General features: G+C 34.2%; 3 protein-coding genes across 3 annotated transcripts; all 3 read right to left on the reverse strand.

The window, feature by feature from the left end:
• Positions 1-405: 405 nt before the first annotated feature.
• Positions 406-3,059, reverse strand: LOC122593785 (pentatricopeptide repeat-containing protein At3g05340). Its single transcript, XM_043766234.1, has one exon. The coding sequence runs from the start codon at positions 2,991-2,993 to the stop codon at positions 1,062-1,064; it is 1,932 nt and encodes a 643-aa protein (XP_043622169.1). The 5' UTR covers positions 2,994-3,059; the 3' UTR covers positions 406-1,061.
• A 3,497-nt stretch (positions 3,060-6,556) lies between these two features.
• LOC122590961 (mannosylglycoprotein endo-beta-mannosidase) lies at positions 6,557-14,232 on the reverse strand. The gene is made up of 12 exons (XM_043763137.1): positions 13,900-14,232; positions 12,994-13,132; positions 12,476-12,703; positions 12,235-12,293; positions 11,563-11,611; positions 11,226-11,456; positions 10,879-11,048; positions 9,965-10,169; positions 8,643-9,311; positions 8,244-8,471; positions 6,807-7,585; positions 6,557-6,722 (listed from the first exon to the last, which is right to left on the reverse strand). The coding sequence occupies exons 1-12, from the start codon at positions 14,049-14,051 to the stop codon at positions 6,719-6,721; spliced, it is 2,913 nt and encodes a 970-aa protein (XP_043619072.1). The 5' UTR covers positions 14,052-14,232; the 3' UTR covers positions 6,557-6,718.
• Positions 14,233-16,197: 1,965 nt separating this feature from the next.
• Positions 16,198-24,740, reverse strand: LOC122592490 (aminopeptidase P2). Its single transcript, XM_043764729.1, has 13 exons — positions 24,355-24,740; positions 23,675-23,800; positions 23,457-23,576; positions 20,663-20,938; positions 20,407-20,579; positions 19,712-19,942; positions 19,378-19,529; positions 18,659-18,849; positions 18,305-18,413; positions 18,053-18,207; positions 17,866-17,958; positions 17,631-17,711; positions 16,198-16,456 (listed from the first exon to the last, which is right to left on the reverse strand). The coding sequence occupies exons 1-13, from the start codon at positions 24,682-24,684 to the stop codon at positions 16,385-16,387; spliced, it is 2,109 nt and encodes a 702-aa protein (XP_043620664.1). The 5' UTR covers positions 24,685-24,740; the 3' UTR covers positions 16,198-16,384.
• Between the last annotated feature and the right edge of the window lie 792 nt (positions 24,741-25,532).

The following is a 25,532-nucleotide window of genomic DNA, read 5'->3' on the forward strand; positions in this document are numbered from 1 at the left end:
ACTAAATTAAATTATGTCACATCAGCAACGAGTCCAATGATGTTGACTTTTAAGTCAACAAATGGTATGTGTATTGACTTAAGTTAATGACGGTGTAGCACTGTTGTGGCTACATTGATCAGAGCCTCATGCTACACAATGATTTGGTACTGCCAATAATTACTAACAACTTCCTGGAAAGTGTTTTGAGAATTGTATCAGCTATAAGCTTACAGATAGTGCAATAACGTACATGATACACAAACATGCACTTGCGATTTTTGAGCAACAGGATCCTTGATTTTGTTCATAAATCACGAACTTGATACTAGTCATATACAAGTCGAATTATTACTTTTGAAAAATGATTAGACGATTCATAGGAATATCCGATCCATCAGATCTTCACCCATTTACCAATGAAACTATAAAAATGTAGTTTGCATTCACAGAAACATCCTTTTTCTTATAATCGCAAACCTACTTTACATTACCAACAGATACTAATGTTATGTAACCTGATTACATGGCATGGCTTTGCTAGAGAGCACAATCCAGACATTTTCTATGGATGACTACATCAGCAATCCACAACGCCTACGCACAAGTATAAAATCATCGATAATGAGACAAGAACCAAATCTGTAATTGAGAGTGGCAGAGGAATAACTCTGCTAGAAAGGGCATACAACAGCAGTGTAAAAGTAATCAGATTTCATTGCTCTAACAAAACAACCCTCATACACGTGCCAATGCAACCAGGGGAACATCGACTTCAAGTCTTCAATACTAAAATGTGTTAAAGGGGTACACAAATATACAATTCAAAAGATATTTTCTTACAAATTAACTTTTTCCAATCTTGGTAGTATTTGATGCTGGAAATGAAAAGCATCTTGTGTGAACCTTCTTAAGTTTCATCTAATTCATCTTTTCATATAATGAAGATAAAGAGATTTTCACCAAGTTAATTCACTACATATAAGTTATAACACGGGGAAAAGATTCTGCAAAACCTACAATAGTGCTATCTACAGAATTCAATTACGCACAATATCTCTGTGAATAGTTTTTTTTCCATGTTATTTTTCATCTTCCCAGTGGCGCAGTATGAATCTCTTATCTGGTACATATCCTTCATCAGTCAAATGTCGAAATAAAACTAACAAAACCCCGAAAATGGCCTCAGTTTGTGGGTGCATACGATCATCAACGACAAAGCTATGTACTCGCTTGTCCATCTCAATCCAACTTGTTCCTGTATCCTTTGCCATTCTTACATTTTTCATTGTTCTTATAGTTTCAGCTCTCTCTTTCCATTTTCCTTTTGATGAATAAATGTTTGCCATTAAAATGTAAGGCACAGGGCTATCTGGTATAGCCAGAGATAATTGGGTGGCTGCATACTTCCCCATATCTGAGTTACCATGAAAGCTACAAGCACCTAACAATGCTTGCCAAAGTTGTACATCAGGCTTTACAAGTAGTCCCTCAATAAAAGATTTGGCTTCGTTTAGAAGCCCTTTTCGTCCTAACATGTCAACTACACAAGCATAGTGCTCCTTTCTTGGAACAATTCCGTAGTCTTTCTCCATGGATTCAAAGAATTCCATGCCTTTACTAACTAAACCTACATGACTACAAGCATGAAGCAAAGATAGAAAGGTAACGTCGGTTGGTTTTATACCTTCTTGTCGCATTTCTTCATATATTTGAAGAGCTTTATAAGCATTACCATGACGAGCATAAGCTGCAATCATAGAATTCCATGAGACGGAGTTTTTACTCACCATTTTTTCAAAGAATTTGATCGACTCTTCCAATTCACCACACTTGGAGTACATGTTGATTAGCCCATTGCTAACAAACTGATTCGAACCAAACCCTTTTTTAACAACCAAAGATTGGATTTGTTTACCAAAAGCCAAGGAAGTATCGCCACCAAACACTCCTAAAACAGCAGAAACCATGTTTGGGTCAATCTCGATTCCTTCTTTCACCATTCTCACGAATACTTGAACAGCCTCTTCCTCACATCCATTTTGTGCAAAACCAGCTAAAATCACTGTCATGGAAACCTCATCAAGAGCTTGAGCAGACTCAAATATCTCCCATGCTTCTTTCATGCCACCACATTTGGAATACATATCCATAAGTGCACTTTCTAAATGCAAATCCAAATGCATACCTAATTTCAAAACAAGCCCATGTATCTGACACCCTACTTTAAGTACCTGCAAACCAGAGCACGCCATTAGCGCACCCAAGTACGTCAAAATATTAGGAGAGACCAACCCTCGACGCATTTCCACAAACACATTCAAACTTTCTTCACAATACCGATTCTGCGCAAGTCCAGAAATCATCGCTGTCCAAGTAACCACATTCCTATCAATCATCTCTTCAAAAACCCGCCTTCCTGAACTAAAACACCCACTACCAAAATACGCCGTTATCAAAGCATTCCCAACACTAATTTCCAGCTCATACCCATGAAGTATAACCAAAGTATGAATCATCTTACAAACATTCAAAAACTCAAAACCTTCACAAACAGAAAACAGCGTAGTAATAGTCCCGCGATCAAACCGATCATCAGAACACCCATACATCACTTTAAAGTACCCAAACCCATCATTAATAAACCCTTTCCTGAAAAACCCAGAAATGATAGTGTTCCAAGAAACAGAATCTCTCAGAGACATTTCATCAAACAACTTGCAGGCATCATTCAAGGACCGGCATTTCGAGTATACGAACAAGAGGGAATTCCAAATAGGAAGATTGTCAACTGGGGGAGCTTTGATTAAAGTGGCATGGACTGAAAGACCAAGATTGAAATAGGATTGTTTTGCAGAAATGGATAAAAGACTGCATAATTGTTGTTGGTTTAAAATGAGATTATTTGGTGATGATGAAAAAATGGAAGTCAAAGACAAAAGCCATGAAGAAGGCAGATTGTTGCAGGTGGTGGTTGTTGTCAATAGTTTCCTAAAAACCCATGTTCCATTCATCCATGAAAAGTGAAAACCAGTTTTAACTAACTTGTCAAAAAAATCTGAAATGATAAATTATATCGAATTTTTATTTCAAAATTAACAACATGCTTTTTCACTATGTTCTTGAGTTTTTTAGATGAAAAAAAGAAAAAAATCCAAATGATTTCAAAATAAGTTGGATTTTTGAGTTTTTAATTGAAATGATTTGAATAGAAGTTTTAGTTGTTTTGTTTAAAAAATCTTTCTCCTATTATTAGGATGATTTGAAAGAATCAAATCTTACCTCTTCTTATCATATCATTTCTTTAATTTTCTTAAAAGATATTTTTTTTATCCATTATCTCTTTTTTTTTATCCATTATCTTAAATCTTAAAGAATTATAATTGAAGATTTATACTTAAAATTAGAAGTAAGCAAAAACCATACCGAAAAATCAAAAACCGAGAAAACTAAACCATCAAAACCGAAAACCGAAGAAAACCGATTGATTTGGTTTTGTTTTCTGAAAACCAAACCAAAAAATAATAATTTTCTTGCATTTGACTTTGACATTTTAATAGAACTTTGACTCAACAACAACTTATTTAAAATATTCTCTGTTATATACAATGTTTTAATACCGGTATACACCGGTTGGTATAATTGGTAATACTGGTATCAGAGTGCAACTATCCCGGTATTTTATCCGGTATTTTCACTAATTAGGTATCGAAAGGTATTTCAGATATTTTCCGGTATTACCGTTCTAAGTATTTTCGTTTTATTTTAATTTTTTTAAAATTATTTTTATGATACTTTAATGATATTTTTTGTTATTTGTGAACTTTACAGCCTATATCTTGTTATAAAATACGTATTTGATATTATATTTGAGTGGATTGTAATTATATATTGATTATTTTCATTAAATTATAACAACTTTTGTAGGATTTGTAAAAATTAAATCAATATTATCGGTCAGTATTTATAATAATACTAGAAAAAAGATCACTGTTCAGTATAACAAAAATACTGGTTTTTAAAACATTGGTTATACGGTTATCAAACTTTGGGTGGTTAGGGATGCTCTATACGAGAGAGTGAGAAACTTTTTTTTAATTTAAAATATCAAATGTGACAAAAAGTTAAAGATTGACTCTTTGAAGTGATATGTCTTCAAGAATTTCTCTTTCGAGCGTTTGGGTCATTCTACCTCTCTCGAGATTGATGTACTTTAGGCCTCACATTTGAATGGTGAGGTACCCAAAAGTTATCCATTAATTTTTAGTTAGATTGTTAAAAAAAAAAAAAAAAAAACTTCTCACTATATATACTCCATTATAAAACAAACTACCCTTCTTCTCTTTTTAACTTTCTACCTTTAAAATACTTAAAATATCCTAGATTTTCAACACATTCTCAACTCACACACTAAATCTACACAAAATATCTTTAAAAAATATTTTTCAATCATATTTATCCAAGCTATCTCTCTCCTATATTCATTAATTTAAATATTTTCACCTAATATCTCTATAATACTCTAAATAAAATTATTTACAAAACATCATTTAACCATAAAATTACTACACTGTCATTTACATCAACTATTTTTATATTAATAACTGCATTGTTACCACCACCACCACTACCCGTTACCGCCACTACCATAGCATTGCGCATGTACCCATCTCGTATTTAAATAAACAAATGTGTTATCGTGGAAGAGGTAAATAAAGAATTATAACTAAGGTTGGTATACGTTAGTGAAAATTTATTATTATAGATTTTGTGTTAAACATGCTCGGTTACAAAATTTACTAATTCAACTTTTGTTTTGGCAAAGTGAGTTCAGATTCATGTGTTGGATAATATTTTATAGACCTTCAACCCTCTCCTTATGAAAAATACCTTTATAATAATAACTTTAAGGGTCGATCTCAAGACCCTAAGTAAACTTACCCTCGAGGCTTACATAGTGAATTTAGAAAAGCCACTAGAGTTTAAGCCAGTGATTATTTACTAATTTAACTTTGTAGATAAAGTTAACAACTATATAGAGACAGAAGTGTTTGCTATCATTTACACGTCTTATATTAATAATTTAATATACACACTTTAGAGGGAAAAAAGTTGATTTATATTTCAGACATTAAAACCATATCTTAAAATTTGCAGTTTGAAAAGAGATTATTTATTTTATTTTTTTACATTGGCATATAAAAATTTGAGGCAACAACCTCCTACGATGATGATGATGATGATAATAATAATAATAATAATAATAATAATAATAATAATAATAAGGCCTATGTGAACCATTCTCAGAGTTTTTTTCCAGTCTATTATAATGAGAAAACTTATTTACTAAATTAGTATATTTTTAAAAATATTTATCAAATTAGTATAATTTTAAAAATAAAAAAATATATTTTTGCATTAATTGATTAATCAAACGAAAATACATAAATTAATTCATTCTATTGATTATTGAATTTAAGATCCATCTTTGCAGAACTTATATAAAAAGGACGCACAAACAAGTTATACATTTTCAAAAGCGTAAAACACAAATGGATTATGGATGCACTTTAATTATAAATACAAAGTGGATAAATGTGAAAAATATTCAACAAACAAATATTACTACAAAAAATACAAATTCTGTGCAAAATAGCTAGATACACCTTGCATCTAAATTGAGAGGGAGAAAAAAGACCAATAGATTAAATAAAATTATACACACAAAAGTAGACACATGAAAAAAATGCAAAATTGGTGAGAAATTAAATATTTATATATATAAAAGAATTGATGAATGATATGGTGTTAATTAGATTGAAAAAAGAAACAAAAAACTAATTCACAGTCACCAGCCATTTCTTTCAATTTTAGTTTTAGACAAGAATGAAATTAGCCTTTTATTAAGGAATAGTTTATTTATATGTTTTGTTTAATTAGCAAGAAATGAAAAGATGATTGTTTTTAAAAAATATATTAATTTGATAAATATTTTTAAAATTATACTAATTTGTAAATAAAATTACTCATTACACTAATTTGTCAAAAACCTAATGCATATTTGTGAACTAATCACCAACTAGGCAACTATCAATAAATGAATTGGATATGTTCTTTAAGAATGGAGACAGCAGTTGATGCAACAATTAGAAAAAGAGGATATCTATTTTTAGCTTTTAATTTTCTTTCCTATTTTGTGCTAGTATGTTCCTCTATATATTAGGGGTTTTCTTTTTGATTAATCTTTTTCTAACTGGGTTGGATCAGTGATTGGAGCTCATGCCTCTGAAAACAGAGGTCATGGGTTCGATCATTATGTCCAGCAAGGCTAGGTCTTTTTCTACCAATGGTAGAATCTGGAAGCAGCCTCTCTACCTTTGGTAGGAGTAAGGCTGTCTACATATCAACCTCCCCCATACACTGTCGAAAACGGTATTGGGACCCAAAACCCGTAGAAGACGGCATTGGGAGTTACTTTCTTTTTGATTAATCTTTTAGCATTGAGTCATTTGATTGCAAACTTCATCAAGAGTTTCTCAAATTGAAGTTGAATATATGAAAAGACATTCCGTCAAAATTTAAAGTTAAAGATTTATGAATTAATCTGGTATTAATGACACAAGAAGAATAATCCAATATTAGTATCACGATACGTCTCACCACATTACAAACGTGGGCAAATACGCAAAGCGAGCAAAAATATGCGTATTTTCCAGTATCACCCTGACTCGGATATATGCTACCTTGTACACAAAGAAGGTAGACATTTACTTAGAAATTGTCATTTAAGCTGGAGCAACATAAACTACAGATAACCCAAAACTTACTTGACTTCATGAACAGTATGGGCACTATCATAATTCCAGCCATGAAGCGTAACTCGTGGGGTGATGCCTTTAGGTACTTCAAAAGAAATCGTGACTGTCATCTTTTCACCAGGAACCAATGAAAAATAATTGTCTGAATAATGAACTGGAAGAATTCTAGTGTCGTCACCTTTTTTATGATCCTTATTAGAAGCATGAACTGAGAAAGCAAGAAAGAAAGCAACACCAACATCGGTACCATTAATTTCAGACACTCTAACATCGCTATCTTCTCTTGAAAATCGACTGTAGAACTTTTGTAGTAAACCATTCTCCTTTTTGGTATCTGATGATGTCAAATCAAAATCACCATCATGATTTCTTTCCGTGAAGTTCTTGTAGAGTAAACTTCTGGTATCTGGTTTCTTTGATTTGTTTTTTAACTGCACACGAACTTTGTATGTTGACCCGCTAATAAAAATGTCAGAAGTCATTTTGAGGTGTATTTTCTTATTCCTGTACGGTTCCAATAGTTTATAATCACCACCAGGTAAATGTAGCCAGTAAAAATTTCTTGATATTATCTTAGAATCTGATATGTTATAGAGCTTGAGAAGCAGAAAGTAGACAGCCTTAGGATTTTTAGACTTGGGGTACTTCATCTCAAATATTGGTACTGTTTTCTTTGATGACACAGAGAGCGTATCCGAAACTTTGTAGTAAGGACAATTTCCTTCAAGATCCCACACAGACACCTCAATAGCCACATCAGAAAGTTCAATGGATGTAGTGTTGACCACCTGGATTAAGGAGTTGTATACTCATAACATGGTAAAATGGGTGGGTCGTGTAACGGTCAAGACGTGTTATCTATATTATCAGGTTGAAACAGCTGGAATTGGGTTGACCAGAAATACTTTTGTCCAAAACAAATCATTTTCCGGAAGGGTAGTTTTTTTTATAAGGTTGAAACATGAGGGGTTGAGTCAACAGGGGACACTTTTTATTCAAAACAGTTTCACTTTATTATATACAACTAGAGTGTCAAACACAATTATAGAGACTATAAAGTTGCGATGATAATATAACTTTCTAGAGTCAATCTGAGTCAGGAATGAGCAGTTCTGCAGCATAGTGACATGAATTTTATACATTGAGATAAATATACAGGATATACTTCAACACATTTGAACCCCTTGAGTTAATTTTACTCTATATTTTTAGTCGTTTGACCCAAATTAATATATAAACCCACCCATTAGAAATATAAGTAAACCGGGATCTACCTATTTCAAATTTCAAAGTACATGGTTTGAAAGAACCATCCGAAGAAACAAAAAACCAACTTTTCAAGACCCTCATGATTTCCCCTTCCAGATTTCTGTCTGATGTTTCCCAAGAGAAGTGATACGATTATTAAGCTCAAAGAATAAAATGATTTAGAAATGAAAGATATACCTCTATGAAATAAGTTAGCAGATTTAACTGGACGTGTACCGGTTCTGCAGCATGGCGACAACCATAGAAACCTGCAGTTTGGTCATGAAGATGATCATAAAATTGGCCTCGAAGACCCGTCCAAGGATTCTGAGTTTTCCATATCAGAAGACCAGTGTGTTTAGTCCACATGCGAGAAGTATATCCCTCTAATAACGCTCTATACTGAATATAATTCACCAACTGAGCCTGTGAATCATATGAAACAAACAGAAACTGAGAATTACAAGTCAATATTATTACCTTTTACTGCAACATCAAGTTGCATACATCATATAACAGTTCCAGGACACAAATCCTGGCACCCCAAAAGACTAAGAAACAAATGCATAAGCAGTTAAACACATTGAGGTCGTCTACCTTGAGACAAAAATCATCAAGATCCTTTGGTTTACCATAGAGTAGTATCTGATCATGTACCAAATCTGGTTTCGAGTAAGGAATGTACTTATGGTAAGTCCAAATGGGATTCGGAACTTCCTCTACATAGCCACTTGGTAACTTATTAAATAGAGGAATCTCCCATCCCTCAGGAGGCATTGTTGCTCTTATAGTAGCAGCAACCGGCATTCCCACGTTACCAACTTCAGGATTAAACCCATATTTATAATAATCATCTTTAAAAAAGTCCTCAGGATTCTGAATTTCATAAGGTCCATCAGTCCAGCCACCCTGCGAATCTGCAAATCCTTCCCACAGTGATCCCTTTATGTAAACCCGTGTTCCGTCTAGATATTGACTGGGGTCCATTAGAACCGGAGCTGTTTCTTCTTTTAACTTGTTGGTTTCATTGACTTTTAGGAAAAATGGATGAAGTCTTAAATCATTGGTCAAAGCTGTATTGATGTCATCTGGTGGTATTTGTTCGTTTCCACCAACCCATAAAGCAAGACTGGGATGATTCCTTAGAAGCTTGACAGTGTCTCTTGCACAATACATGAAAAGGTCATGGTCTAGTGGACCATCAGGGTTAGAGACTGGGTCACCTCTCCCATCAACATCTCCGGTTATCCAAAACTCTTGCCAAACCTACAAAAAGTATCATCAGATGCTTGGGCAATTAACTGTTAATTAAAATAAAACTTAACTTTGACAAGAAAGTTTTAAAGTCGGTCCAACTTGTGCCAGGGACCTGATGTGACCCACATCTAGGCATATACGTTGTGCATGGATGGTGTCTTAAGCATATCTGGCAGTAGCCTGATTTCATCTTATGCAAGTAAACTAACAAATCTGCATTACACTTTGCATGTCTGTACAGATGGTAACCATCTAAGTTTCTTATATCTCTTCCCAAGATTTTTATGTCAAAAGCATATAAGTTCTTAATATTATATATGTCAAAAAACTAAAGATTTTTATGTAGATATATGCATACTTGAGAAGTTATGATAAAAGATCATAATAAAGTATTGAAGCAAAAACAAAAAGACTATTCGCAACTTTGCCCGATCACATCTATTTATTGGTGCACTAATGAAATCTCAGATTTTGATTATTATCTTATCCCTAAACATATCCCGTTATCCATCACAAAATCACCAATATAAAATCCAGATGATCTTTAGTTCAAGATTTCATTTTTAGCACAAGTTCGAAGTTATCTATTAATTTGGAAAAAAATAAACACTTAATTTAGACCACCTATAGAAGTTCAAACGAGAAAAGGGTGACAGACATACCAGCAAACCATAAATGTCACAGTAGTGATAAAAATCAGGTCTCTCGGCCAATCCACCACCCCAACAGCGTATCATGTTAAAGTTCATATCTGCATGAAACTTGATGTCTGTTTGGTAGCGCTTCTTTGAGAGCCTAAGTAAACCATCAGATAGAATCCAATTTCCACCACGAATAAAAACAGGCTCTCCATTGACTTTAAACAGCCTGAGAAAGGAATCCATAGTAAACACAACTAGAGGTATTAGAATGTGAGGTTTGATTCGTGGGTTAAAACTGGTAATATGTAGTAAAGGTCAAAAAATGTCTGGTTCAGAAGACCCAGATATCCAGAAAACTAATTTTGTATAGATAGTGTGATGAATATGATACTGATACAAACCCATCACATACTAGATCCGTATAACTAGGTGTAGAGTTCACTCAAAATGCAGAGGAGGGGACGCCTAGATTTATAAGCCACCAACCAATCCCATACATGGTCGATGTCGAATCGTAACATTACCCCACGCTCTGAAAAGCCAACATCCTCATTGATCACGGCTATGTTGGTCACGGTTTGCACCCTTCATTTATCGGGTCCAAGCCACCACTCACAATCCGAGTATTGAAATATCATAGTCAAAAGGTAGGGTTGGCTCGGATAACAATAAAGGAGGGGACACCTAGACTTATTTTAAGCTGGCTTTTATGGAGTTCTATACCTAGCTTATGGCTTAATATGGGCCTATATGAAATGGGAACGTATCAGACACAAAAATGGTATATATCATCTTGACTTCAATCAAATACTTGAAATAAACTTGATTTATAGAAGGTATTTACCCAAGCCATCCATTTTTAGATAAATGGGTTGAAATTGCCTGTTTTAAACACAACTCTCTGTATAAGCCACTCAAGTTAATGAAAGATATACCTTCCACCAGTAGCACTGTCGATTTCACTATGAATTTTACGGAATCCAAAATGATTGATCCATGTATCAGACTCTCCATAACCATCAACATCAACGGTAATTTGAACATTATACAGGGATTGCTTCCCCATGCCATTTGGCCACCACAAACTTGGTTTGTAGAAAAAAAGCTGCAATCAGGAACCATCACTATATTTAACAGGGAGACAAGTACTGCCTTGACAACTTATCAATTTATTATTCAGGAAGGTGAACCATAAATCATTTACTAGTAGAAAATACTACGTTTTATCTTATTTATGCAACTGTGATTGCAGCAAAAAAGATTCTGAGATAATGAAATTCACCTCAGGAAATGTATATTGGACGTGCGATCTAGCTGGGATTGACAACTGCTTAGTCTGAAGATGTTCAACCAATAAAGTATTTCCTTCAAGTTCGGTTGATACTTCAATTTTCAAGGAACAATCGGCTGCATTAGCACTTCTGTTTACTAACTCTGTGGTAGTATGCAAATAAACCCTCTTGTAATCATCAAAGAACGATGAAACCAAATGAGGATCTACAATTTTTACAGGCTGCAACATTGTAAATTATAATAAGCAAGATTATAACTTAAAAAAGCCATCACGTCTTTAATCAGTAATAAGGTGAACAAGTTTGAGTATTTAATCAACGACTCACCCCAGCAACAGTGATGGATACCTCATCCCAAATACCAGTGTTCCTATCCCTGCAGGAAATTATACAAAAAGATGAGAAATTACGACTTTGCTAGCTTTTCTAGTTTTTGCAATGTATAGATAATGCACAACGTTCATATTACTTTAAGAAGATGGATATAACTTTTTTTTTCTTTCATAAGTTTCATCCTAATTCACTATCCTTCTTTATTAATTAATGATCGTTACATGAAAAGGGTAACTTCAATTTGAGTCAATAGATTTTTTATATGTGGTCCTTATAGCGGCACAATTTAGACATTCAATCAACAGTCAGGCGCATCTTAAACTATAAGTGAAGTTAGTCATCTATTAAAATATAAGCAAAGTCGGATATTACTTTTTTGGGATGGGATGAGTAATATACCAACGACTAGAAAGGGAGTGTTAAAAGGTAGTGACTAGTGAGTAGGCCACCATATAAAAGGAAACTAAAAGGAAAACAAATAGGAATATTCGTTATTGCACTAAATTTACGAGACTTTTAAATAACAATAACAAATAAATAAACGGTAACTGAACAAGCACAAGTGGATACACAACTTCTGAAGCAAATATCATTTTCAGAAGAATATAATCAAAAATGATAATAATAAAAGAAGCTGCTAACTTTATCACTCTGAAACTTTCTTACCTGATCGGAGCCATCCAATCCCACCCCTGAACATATTGTGCGGCAACATCTTTTCCAATCTGGTATTGACATATTACGTTATTATAAGCATGAGTTTAAAATAGGACAACAATGAACAAGCATATGCTAGAGGCGCCAAAAAGGCAGATCAGGCAGCGAATCAAATAGGTGCCGATTAAAACATTTTATATAGCATATGGATGATGGGCATCTATGAAATATTAGGAGCATCAAAACTTACCTCGTGATCACCCCCTTGGCCTCCTTGTGGGGGAATTTTACCAGGATGATCAGGTGGGTAAACAAGAACTGCAAGCAGATTTTCACCATCAGGATTTAAGATATTAGTCACATCAATTGAATGCCTGCGAAACATTCCCTTCGGCAGGATGGTTTGGTGTCCATTCAAGTATACATCAGCAGAGTAGTTAATTGCCCGAAAATTGAGGTCAACATGCTGATCACCTGACTAAAAACATTCAACAAAAATAAGACTACGCGATAAGTAAGACAAGGGAAACTAGTTCATATAACTTACGTTTAACAAAATGGTCCAAGGAAGGGGAAGATAATCTGATAAGTTATCTTCATGCTTTAAGTAGGTGAGAGATTAAAGGAAAAGAGATTGGTTCTAATATGTACAATCTAGCATGATTTTTTAAATGATAAGAAGAGCAGGACTTCAAAGATTATTAGTCGGTTCTCCATAGTTAGTGCCATTTCATAAATAAATTATTTCTAAGAGTATGAGTAACTTACCGGCTTACACTTAAAAGTTGTGAAAAACCAGAATGTGTAGTACTCCCTCCCAGAATCACCAATGTCCATTATTGCTTCATTTTTCAACCCATAGAAAGGATCTGGAATTCGGTTGTTCTTTACAAGGGTTGACAGAACTCTGCCAATAAAAATAATGTCAAAATTCAAGGACTTCAATTAGAAAGGTACTCAAGTTTTATTCAACTGGGATAATATTAATTTTAGTTGATGAGCGATCTTAAACTCTACTCAAATTTAAACAGAATCCATTCTAAAAAATATTCATATAAAGGAAAACGATAAACTACAGAATGAAGTGAAAGATGTACAAGAAGTTGTGAAACACCGATTAGAAAGCATCACATCACCTTCTTTCCCCACTCAGCTTAAAAGGTCTTACATCCACCACCTCTCCTGCATTGTTGCACCGTCATCCACCGTCAGCACCCCCACCTCCACTTCCAACCTCCGGCCACCATACTCAGCCACCGTATATTAGATATTTTAATTTTTAAAATAAAACTACCAAAAATTATCCATTTACCCGCATTTATATACAAAATCCTAAAGATAACAAAACTAGTATACTAAATATTTTTATTATTTTTTGAAATGAAAATGTTATTTTTTAGCTGTTACAGTAGTTTTTACCAACTTATTATTATTAACTAAACGTCAATGCCCAGGTTTGACCCTGGACCACTAGACTAAGAGCTCATTAACAACTAGTATATTAGTATTAGTAATATTATTATTATTAATATTAATATTATTATCATTATTATACTATAAGCAATTAAGCACAAAAATAAAAAAATTAACAAAGATAAATCTTGTATCTATATCTATATCCATATATACAATAAAAACAAAGATAGAGATAGATAGAAAGAAAGAAGTGCATACGTTCCGGGAATGGCTGCCGGAATCCACAAAGGATCGGAAGAAGAGGGTGGACGAGTGGTGGTGAGCTGAATTCCGGTGAGTTCAATGTCGGTGGATCGAGCAGCTAACCATCCTTCTTCTTCTAAAACTTTCTTCCCTTGTTCTTCTCCCATTCTTCAACTTCACTTTCTTTTGATTTTTATTACAATTGACTATATATACATCATCCTCATTATCGTATATTATTATTTATATTATTTAATATGAAACAAGATATATTCTTTGGTTAATCACAATTGGGGAATACTAGAATTTGGGGATTCCTTAGTGGAATAATAATAGTGTGCGTGTCTGTGACTGTGTGTGTGTCGGTTAACGTTGTCTCTTACTGGTGTAGGGACGGACCATTTAATGCCCCCCTTTCTTTCTTTTGTTGGTTGTTCATGTTTAATATTTGTTTTAGTTGGCTGATTTCTTACATAAACGCGCCAAACATTTTTATTTTTAACTTAAATATATAAAATTTAGATAGAAGCAGGCAGTAACAACTACTAGGTTATAATGAAACGGGTCCAACTCAACCATCGTAGTTATGGGGTTTTCGGGTTCAAGTTTCAAACCCACAGGTTCAGAATCTGTGTTATTTACTTGATGAATTGGTGTTTAGCGAATTAAAGACACAATATTGAACCCAAATTTACAATTCGAAAAAATAAAAGTAAATAATAAAATAAAATATGTTACCTATTGTTAGAGCTGGCAATTTCTGATACGGACATGTTAGCACGACACGACACGACACGACCTGGTTTTTTCGTGTTTCGTGTTTGGCCTTAACGTATTTCGTGTCTTAACAGGTCCGCACGAATACCTGTTAAAATATGATAAGACAAGTAATATATATATATATATATAGACATGTTAAGACACGTTAAAGAAACGATAAAGACACGTTAAGGACACGATAAGACACAGTAAGATACGTTATCAGGTCCATTAACAGGTCTCTAATCGTGTACCTTTTAACAAGTTCCTTAACAGGTCTCTTAACAGGTCCCTTATCGTGTAACCTGTTAAAAATCGTGTCATGTTCTTGTTTGAAAAAATTGACACGATATGTCAGCTCTACTTATTGTAAAGAAATTTGTCCCATTACTAAGAGCTACACTTGATTGACATAAGCAATAATAATATTATCCTCGATATGTTTATGGGTACAGATCCTTTCAAATTATCTCAACTTGAAAGAAATTTGTCCCATTATCATATGTTTATGGTTGCAAATATCGGCCATATCACCGATATATCGGATATCGGCCTTGAATTGAAACGATATATAGGATATCGGCTAAACTTATCGTTTCGGTCAATATCGGTGATATATCCGTCAATATCGGTAAAAAAAAAAAGTTGACTTTTTTAATTAAAAAAAACACAGGTTAAAACCAAAAATAGGGTTTCCGACTGTAAGATTAAAAGGTATGTAAAATTTGCTTCGTAACATAGCAATTAAGATTGAAAGGTATGTAAACTTATGTCAAATTGTATATATTGTTAGTATATATATATATTAGATAAATTCCTTTACAATTTAGGGTATCCGATATATCCCCGATATATCCTCGATATATCGCATATCGAGGGTCAACCTATACGATACTGAAAACGATATTTACAACCTTGGGTAAAATTAAATAAATAAAAATAATCTTTAGATTTTAGATTAAAATCAAAGTTTAAAATTCAAAAGTCAAATTTATTTTAATTTTACCCCTCAAGTTATCAATAACTTGAGGGAATCCTCAGCTCCTCGCCCTTCAATATGGGTACCATACCGGCTAGCATAAATTTTATTTAGTTAATTCAAATTGATTTTTTCACTATATTTTCTATAATCACATTTTATCCGAGTGGTTCGAAGTCCAACAGACCCTAAGGATTGAATGTTAGGGTAAAAAAACACATACACGATCACACAAATAAACAACTTTGCTTTCCTCAATTTTTCCTGGTACTTGTATTTCATAATCTTGATTTTCCTTATGTACATTTTGATAATATGCATATTGGAAAAGGAAAAAAAAAAAAATTTTTGAAGGGCTGCCTGTTATGCAAGTGTTGGTATGTTGACGGGTCCAAACTAGTAATGATCCTCCCAATAAGTTGGGACCAGGCTGAATTACCAACAGACCAGGTCACGATCACTCTTTTGAAAAGCCGGTCCTTCATGTCCTTTAATCAGAAATCAACATACCCTCACTTTGGCTCACTATCATAATCACTTGGTATGTGGTTTATACTACATCCTGAACCATTAGATGCTAAATTAATCAATATGATTTTATCAACTGAAAATGTATTTGCAGAAAGAATGTTGCTAGTATGAAGCCAAGATAAATATGTAGTTCAACGAGCCCCTACCCAAGCACCCTGTTCTATATACAGATGACATAAATGACACATACAACTTATTGTATACACATGCATAAAAATATTGCTACAACAATCATGGTTTTGCAACTGGACGTGTGTTATTCCATAGCCATTCACGTGCGGTCCCATCCACCAATGAGGAAACCTGTAAGACATTTTAAGCAAATTACTAATCCACAAACTAGAATGAAAAAGCTGTAAGCACTACTAGTATAGTCAATTTTCCAGACATGATCTTAATCAGGGAGGAACACGGATCATATATTCGATAGCCATGTGCCACACTTTGCATTTAGATGTTTTGACACATGTTCAACCATATAGATCATCTTAGTTCTGCTTTTCCAAAATATAGAAAGACCATATTTCTCTTGACCTTTTTTACCAAGTGATTCTTATTATCATCAGCATATTCAATAATCAGAGTAATAAGTTATTAGTCTCATATACCACACATCATGGTACATTGTACTTTACTGAAGTCTTTCTAACAATAATCCAAACATGAAAAATTACACTACAAACCCCTCAGCATCACTCTACAAACCCCTCAGCATCACTCCTTAAACTGGCTAGTTTGTACATTACGATTCCATTAAAATATGATCAATATATAATCGTGTATTTTTCCGTTTCATGCTTCAAATTGAAAAAAAATATAAGGCCAATCCTACTTCAGCATAATATCTTGCAAGTAAATCCCACCCCATATCTAGCAATTTCATTATTGCATAGTTCCAACTTACAAGTCGACTGCCCATCATTGTCATTATATTATGTAAGGGTAGCTAATAGCCTAAAAGTTATGATACAGCAAGACATTGGCCTACAACATTGTAAGTCAAATATCACAATGTCATAAGACTAGAGGAAAAAATTGTTAGTAAATGTTTATTGTTTCAAGCCTGTCGTGTATTTTTCATTTTATGCTTGAAAATGAAAAAAAATAAATGCCAATTCTACTTCAGCATAATGCCTTGCATGTAAATCCCACTTCATTACCCTTCAACAATCGTGTTACATGATTTGCCTTCAGCATAATTCTTTAGACTTGTAATACAATAAAAATTTATCCTAAAACCATATTGTCATTAAAAAGATACAAATTTCTCAGGCAGTGTTTATGGTTTCAACTCAGTTCATATATTGTTATCTAGAAAAAATGTCAATTCTACTTCAATCTAAATACTAACTATACTAATCAACATTAAAAATAACAAAAATTCAACAGCCAGAAGAGAAAGTAACAATAATGACAATATTGTCATTGTCATCTCTATAAATCTATAATTATGATAGACAGGGACATAAAGATTTACCTTCTCCCAAACTTGTGAATGATAATCATTAAGCCAATCAATCTCAGCGGCAGACAATAAGGTTAAGTCAACCAATTTAGTCTACAAAATGAGATTTGAATTAGTACGCATTGAATTAAGTCACAACCAAACACATTTTTTTTCATAAAATACAGCAAGAGATGGATAAATATGCAGCCAAAATTGTATGAAAGCTAGATAATTAATAAAAGATACAAAATACAATTTAACACACCTGTATAGGCACAAAAGTGAGCTTCTCAAATCCAATATAGGTAATTCCTCCAAAACGATTAGGAGTGTCTATCTCTTTGACAAATAGTAGATTCTACATGACACAAGTTCAATAACATTAATATAATCTATTAACATTGCACGAAGTAAACTTTCATTACTTTTATAATCTGTTAAGGTGCAGATACCTCGATTCGAATACCAAAAGAATGGTCTTCATAATAGCCTGGTTCATTGCTGATAATCATGCCTTTAAGCAAAGGAGTCATATTGCCAAATCGGAAGCTAATACTTTGTGGACCTTCATGAACATTTAATGCAGCTCCAACCCCATGCCCAGTTCCTAATACATAAGAGTGAGGAAGATCTATTAATAAGAAATACTTGCATTTGATCATATCTTATGCAAAAAATAAAGACGTCGTGTAGAGCTATATTACCATGTCGGTAATCAAGGCCAACTTTCCAAAGGGAGGAACGTGCAAATGCATCCAGTACAAAACCGGGAGTATTTTCTGGAAACACTGCTTGGTCAAGAGCTATATGGCCCTGCAATTGTTTATGTACACAACCGCTTGATCAAAAAGATCATTTCAATGTTTAGATTGATTGATAATTAGTTTGGTTAACTAAATGACAACCACAACAATTATCTAACGGTTTTGAAAGAGCAGATTTAGAATTCACCAAAACAAATTATTAGTCAAGTTTAATTTTCAAATGAACCATATTGAACTCTGTTAAGGGAACGAGGGAATAAAAGAACAAGTACGCAAGAAGTATGGAGTCAGAACCTGAAGAACTCGGGTGAAGCACTCTTTTTGTCGTTCGGAAGGTTGGCCAAAATGTACTGTCCGGGTTATGTCAGTTGTCCCATCAAGATATTGTGCCCCACTGTCTAGCAGGAAGAGTTTTTGTGTATCCACAGTGCTACAGCTATCTGGTTCTGCTCTATAATGTATAATAGCACCGTTCGCACCAGACCCTGTGAGCTCAAAGTAGCTTTTTTTACTCATGAAATTCTAACAAGATATATTAGGCTGCATTTAGTTACAGAAAACTTTTTTCTGATTTGTATTCTCAATTTTCAATGAAATGAAAAATGCTTGTTATTGCTAAAAAACCTAAGAAAGCTTTGAAAATGCATGTAGTTGCAAGTTTGGAAAACACAAGGAGTTTTCTATTTATGAAATGGAAAATATTTAGAAAAGAAAACTATAAGAATGAGTTTTCCACGGGATAGATATAAGTTGGAAAACAGAGTTTTCAGTTTTTGAAGAAGATTATTTTGGGAAATTACATTTGAACATCTTTTCTGTTTTCCAAGTTTTACTTCAAAAAATTTCTAGAAAAATCTCCTAGTTTTCTACAATTAAACGCACCCTTAGGAATCTAAAGAAATTAGCTTCAGGAGTCCTTGTATCAGAAGGGAATTGAAATCTATACACAAAAACATCGACAACAAACGAAGCCAAAACATTAGAGGGGTTAAATAGGAAGATACTGAGCATACCACTAATAGTATCAAAGCTAGTATCAACAAAACCATCTTGGCTCACACGAAACTCAAGAAGTTTGTCTGCAACTTCAACTTCTGTGAGTACCACATTTTTATTCATTTCCTCCTCCAACCATGACCAAAACTCAGTAAGAGCAGCTGCATCCCTGATACAGAAAAACTCAATCAACGTGCCCAGTAGATCAAAAGCCATTGAATAATGTTGGCCTATCCTATGTACAACTCAAAGTGAATTATCATTTCTATAATATCTTACTTTTTGCACATCATGGCGTATACACTTCAAAACTAAAACTTACCACCTTTACAATGAAATAGTATCTTATACCTAAGGTGAGAATTACGCATCCCTTCTAACTCAGCATGATTTTTCACTGCTTTAGCTAGAGACACCGGAGAGCTCTTACACAACACACTTGGTGCACCAGATAAGTTCTTCGCTCTGCTTTTACTACCAACATTTTCTAAATATTTATCACATGCGGTTGCATATGTGCTTGCAATAGCAGCATTAACTGATGCTGTGTCCAGCCACAGATGGGCCCCTCGAGCAGCCAAGCTGAAGGAGAAAGAATGGTCAATTAAAATAGCATCATACTAACTAACTGAGGATGCAATTCCCCAAAATATGTAAGATCAGTAGAAATGGCCAATTGGACAGGTCAAACAGGTTCGATCACGGGTTAAACTAATAGTCTGTATAAGTTGGATGACCTGAAAGAAACACTTACTGTGCAAACAAAATAAATGATATTTTAGATAAAAATTGTGTGTCAGATATAATTACAGAATTTCTATTATTTCAGTTGTAATCTAGTTTTATAAATAATCAAGAGGCTTATACATTTAAAGTACACTTGGTAACAACCAATAAGTTCAACCCATTTCCTTTTGAGCTTTTTTTTATTTTACATGTTTGGCCCACTATACACAATATATAGCCAAAATTAACCCCATTCATAAGTATATGGGGGTAGAATTGCCACCTCAAGGCATGCAGATATCTTCATGGCTCAAACTAACCTTTCAATTTCAGAAAGAATGGACTCGTATGGTCTTAACTCTACACCAGCTTTTTTCAAGTACTCCATCACTTCAGGGGTCACTTTAGAGTTGTCTACAAACAGTTTTGCTGCATTAATCTCCACTATCAAGTATGCATACATAACAGGAGAATGAGGAACATCATTTCCTCTCTGCATAATATTTGTATTATTAGCATAAAACCAAGAGCATAACCAAGAAAACAAATCTAACAACACGGACAGAAAAGCATTACCAAGTTAAGTAGCCATGCAATTTCATCGAGCATAGAGATGACAATTGCAGAAGAACCAGAGTCGGCAAGTTCAGACCTTAGATTAGATAGTTTAGTTGATACATCTACACCAGCATATTTAAGGTCATGCAGTCGGATTGGTTTGCTTGGAGGCAATGGCCTTGCTTCTTTCCAAACTTCATCCACTAGATTAACATCATATAAGTACACCAATTCATGATTACTTTTAGCAACAGTTTCCTTCAATTCGTTTACAGCCTCAGAAGAAAAAAGAAACTGCTCCCTTCACAAATACAAGAGAAGGTGGCATCAGACACAAGCATATAAATTACAAACTATTCCAAGCTAGCTTATCATGCCAAATTAAGATAAGATCATTTGCAACCACTCACTAATGAATAATAGTAACAATTTCACAATACTACCATGAATATTTTGACATTAGTTTTTCGCAACACTCTAGGAGCGTTAGAACCTTTAAACAAGGACGGCTTTACATATATATGTGCACCCGGTATATGGAATGAAGACATGAAGTACTTTCAAGTTCACAGATAATTATCTGTTGCATCTATCAGGGTGCAATAGTCTTAAAAGGCCATAAGAAATATAAATCTATTTCCAAATCAAGATTAAAGTTATATGTCTCTAGGTATTCATCATTTAGAACACATATCAAGTCCCATCTACAAGTTAAATATAAGCACTGATTAATACAAAAAATCACTTCAGGCTTTAGTTTCTAAATTTGAACTAGTTGTTATCAGGATTTGTTGGCCTTGAAAGGGATGCATGCCTTCAAAGTCAACTTTGACTCACCATGATCCCAAGGTAATGGATCGTTACAACTCCAACCTTCGTCCAGATTTACAACTTACATCCAGCAACAGAAATGGAAAATTACAACTTAAGAGAATTTTAACTCGTTTAAAAGAAAATTTTCTGTGCCGATTATTATGGAATCCAAAAATTCAATAATGATTAATTAATAACAGGTTCAACAAATGGTATATGCACAAAACATTGAGAGTTACACTAGAGGCTTAGAATAATGTATTCTGCTACTAGAGGCTAAAAACAACAAACTCTTCTAGGTGAGTTCTAAGGAGAAATTAACATTCAAGCGTTGTCTCCTAGTTTACACACTTGTGACTATTGTGGTAGCCAGAGTCAGAATCAAAAGATAGGCACTAAAGTGACTTTCATGGAGAGGAACTCTAAAACTTTAACGATACTGTTATTGTTTTAATGCATAGTAATTTGTTAGATATATAGTGACACTTGTTCTTCCTCTAGGCATGGCCCGTAAATTAAGTTTGCATCATAAAGACCTAACTGGAAGGTCCAGTTCTAGTTTGGTGGTGTTATGTGTTACAAGGTGACTCTGCAAGTGTATAACATTTTCCAGTGAAATGCTCGAATATTTTTTTTGTACGGCTTGTCAAATTGCACTAACAGAAGACAATACACTGGAAACTAAAAAAAGTCAACTAGATCTAACATAAAGCAAGAGCTTACAACGAAGTTTTTGTTGCTCATGAAACGTTGCTAATAAATTCATTGGGTTATTCTTGGTTACCGTGGAAGATCCCTTAAACCACAAAGGTCCCTAATAAGATAGTGAAAATAGAAGGATAAACATGGCTGATAAATTGGGGCTCAAGCGCAATTCTATTGTGTACCCTAGAGACCATAAGAAGAAATATAAAACTTCTGAAATTCTATATAATTGCCTCTTCATTAAAAAGATCACAAGTCAATGATTCCTAATTTGTCAAACATCCACCAAGCTCTCAAAATATTTCCAAAGTAATTGTTTAGAAGATAAGTATTAAGTATGTAATTTATCTCCCAAACATACTAACTATATTTAAAGTAATGCATCACATAATTACTAAAGAGAAATTAATAGGGAAGATTGGATGCACACCATCACGATTGCCTAGATAACATAAATAAGTCCATTTTTTGAGGCAATTAAAATATTAAAAACCTACTGAATGAATGTTAAATTGGGCCCCTTTGCTTGTATACATGATTTATAACTATGTAAAGTAATATGGGTATTTTGGGGGCAGCAAACTGCAACATTTTTTAAAGAAATGCTTAGCTTAGACATTAACCGAAACACTTTAGACTGACATAATGCTCTTCCTTCTATCGTCCCTACCATCATCTTCTCATTGAAATGGTAACAATTCAGGCACTCTAAGCATTATATACATTTCTAAAAATGCTAAAAATAACTGAGTACTTCTTGTACAAGTAGGGATGACAAAAAAAACCCGACCCAACGGGAAAAACCGATACCCGACAAGAATACCCGATACCCGAACCCGTAGGGGCAGGGACTGGGGCAAGTCTACCCCGATCTGACCCGATATCAATACCTATATCTATATACTTATAAGTGGTTAGTTTTGAATCTATATTTCACCTCTGTAAATACAATGTTTGACACTAAATATCAATTAATTTTGTATCTACATTCCACAACTTGCACATCCATTACTCAAAACATCAAGAGCAGGTAGTATCCTTTCTCCAATCAAACAAGTTTTGGTAGTAATTCTTGAAAAATATCTATACTTATCGGGTCGGGTTTTGGGGCATAATTTTAACCCCGGTGGGGTCCCCGATAAGGTACCTGTCGGGTCAGGTTCGGGTAGCATATTCCTTAACGGGTTCGGGTTTGGCACTACCCGCCCCGAACCATACCCATTGCCATTCCTAGTACAAAGGGAATACCAATACGATGACACTAACACATAACAAGAATTTAAATACTACTCACAGGATCAATTCCAATTCTACCACCAGGAGCTAAAACATCATTAAGCCACTCAGTAGTGTTAGGGACACCCCAGTTACCAGCACGCATGAGGATCCAACTCGGGCTCAACTGCTTCTCAGCCTGGAAGCCAAAATTAGAATAAGATAAAATAAGTCAAAACACATACTATTTTCTGGTGAATGCATTCCAAAATAACAAACTCGGAGCATTAAACAAACCTGAAGAAAATATCGCCCGTCTGTCCAAAGAGCTGCCTTATGCCTTGTTACAATCGCTGTACCAGCACTACCAGTAAAACCTGATATGTATTGCCTCCTCATATAGCACTCGGCAATAAATTCACTCTGTTTCCATAACCACAATACAGTAAGTAATAACAAAGAAAGTAGTTCCAAGAAAAAAACATTTGCTCAATCCAAAACCGCAAAGCATAGTAACGGAATTCATCCAAGGCCATAAAAAAGCAAAACTATATACTAAACACCGTTGTAGAAAACATTAGCACATCAGTCAAAGGTTATTTATGAAACTGACAACAATTTGCTATCTATTACCACTTTACCCATTTCAAAAGGTTACACATTTAATTGTATTTTACATGGGACATAAAACAAAATATGATTGTATTCTTGTAAAAAGTTTGTACTTTTTTTAGTTTTTGCTTCAAAACTTTAACAAACAAACACTAGATTTCAATTTAAGAAAAGACTATAAACTTGTAAAATGTTTATAGATTTATATATGTTCAGAATTAATTTACTTGATTACTTGTAACAATTCTTCCTACTTCCTACTGTATGAGTACTTAAAGATTTAAAGATATATATCAATATATAGTTACAGATATATATATATATATATATAGAGAGAGAGAGAGAAAAAAGTAGGAAAAGGAAACCTGATGAGCATCCTGAGAAGGAATAATATAAGCATCAATATTAACACCTGGCTTTCCAAACAGCTCACGGAGTGACCTCAGCTTCTGATCTTGTTCCGATCCTCCGCCACGATTCTTCCGCATTTCCGAAGACGGTTTCGCGGAGATCGAGGAACCGGAAGTTGAATTGCGAACAATGAACATGTGAGGATTGATTTGTGAGGGTTTTTTATATGTACAAGGGTTGATTGAAAATGAAAGAGGAAACAAGTGGAAGTAATGGCGGTGGGAAGAATAGGCGGTGGAAGGAGGGAGGGAGAGGGTGGACATTATCGCTGCTGCTGACTTCATTGACCAGGCAAGCAAATTGAAGAAACAGTGATTCCTGGAAAGATAAGGTTTGGGGAAATTTTTGGGGGGTGTTTGGGGCTATGCTTGATATGACTTTTATTCCTAGTCAAACAGTTCACAATTACATTGGATATTTCATTATTTTTCGGGATTAAAATTAAAGATTAATACTTAAAATCCGGTCTTTAAATTGTATTTTTTTTAAAAAGGTGTGGATCATTTGCTCGTAATAGGGTAGCTAGTTTACGTTGTCTTAACCGGATCCGCGTTAGAGAGCTCTCTCACCTTCAATACCTAGTGATGGTATATCCCTCCTGCGATACGCGGAACCTTCCGCTAGGGCTGTAAACGAACTGAACAGTTCATGAACCGTTCGGCGGGAATTTCGTTCGTGTTCGTTCGTTCGTGTTCGTTCGTTTAGTTAAATGAACGAACATGAACAAAGCTCTCGTTCGTTCATTTACGTTCGTGAACATTCGATAATCTGTTCATGAACGTTCGTTCGTTTATGTTCATGAACCGTGTTCGTGAACAATAGTTTGTTTATGTTCGTGAACATTTGTTCGTTATGTTCATTTACAAATATAAATATGTGCTTTATATAATATATATTATTAATACCTAACTATTTAAGAAAAAGTTAAAATAAAAATACTTAATTTATAAATATTTCGTTCGTTTGTGTTCGTTCATTGTTCACGAACACAAACGAACGAACATGAACAAGTCATTTTGTTCGTTAGTTTGTTCGTGAACCGTTCGTTAAATTAAACAAATGAACATGAACAAGGTCCCGTTCGCGTTCGTTCGGTTCGTTTATAGCCCTACCTTCCGCCCACAACATCGAT

The sequence above is a fragment of the Erigeron canadensis genome, chromosome 3, assembly GCF_010389155.1.
Source record: "Erigeron canadensis isolate Cc75 chromosome 3, C_canadensis_v1, whole genome shotgun sequence".
NCBI classification, from domain to species: domain Eukaryota; kingdom Viridiplantae; phylum Streptophyta; class Magnoliopsida; order Asterales; family Asteraceae; genus Erigeron; species Erigeron canadensis.

Excerpts from the sequence above, each read along its gene's own strand:
- LOC122592490 (XM_043764729.1), bottom strand. The coding sequence starts at position 24,684 with ATGAAGTCAGCAGCAGCGATAATGTCCACCCTCTCCCTCCCTCCTTCC. Across the intron at positions 23,801-24,354 it reads CTTCTCAGGATGCTCATCAG|AGTGAATTTATTGCCGAGTG; the intron begins GTTTCCTTTTCC and ends TTATGGAAACAG. Across the intron at positions 18,208-18,304 it reads TGGCCTTGATTACCGACATG|GAACTGGGCATGGGGTTGGA; the intron begins GTAATATAGCTC and ends CTTATGTATTAG.
- LOC122593785 (XM_043766234.1), bottom strand. The coding sequence starts at position 2,993 with ATGAATGGAACATGGGTTTTTAGGAAACTATTGACAACAACCACCACC.
- LOC122590961 (XM_043763137.1), bottom strand. The coding sequence starts at position 14,051 with ATGGGAGAAGAACAAGGGAAGAAAGTTTTAGAAGAAGAAGGATGGTTA. Across the intron at positions 11,612-12,234 it reads GATTGGATGGCTCCGATCAG|GGATAGGAACACTGGTATTT; the intron begins GTAAGAAAGTTT and ends AATTTCCTGCAG. Across the intron at positions 10,170-10,878 it reads GACAGTGCTACTGGTGGAAG|GCTGTTTAAAGTCAATGGAG; the intron begins GTATATCTTTCA and ends TTCCTTTCTCAG.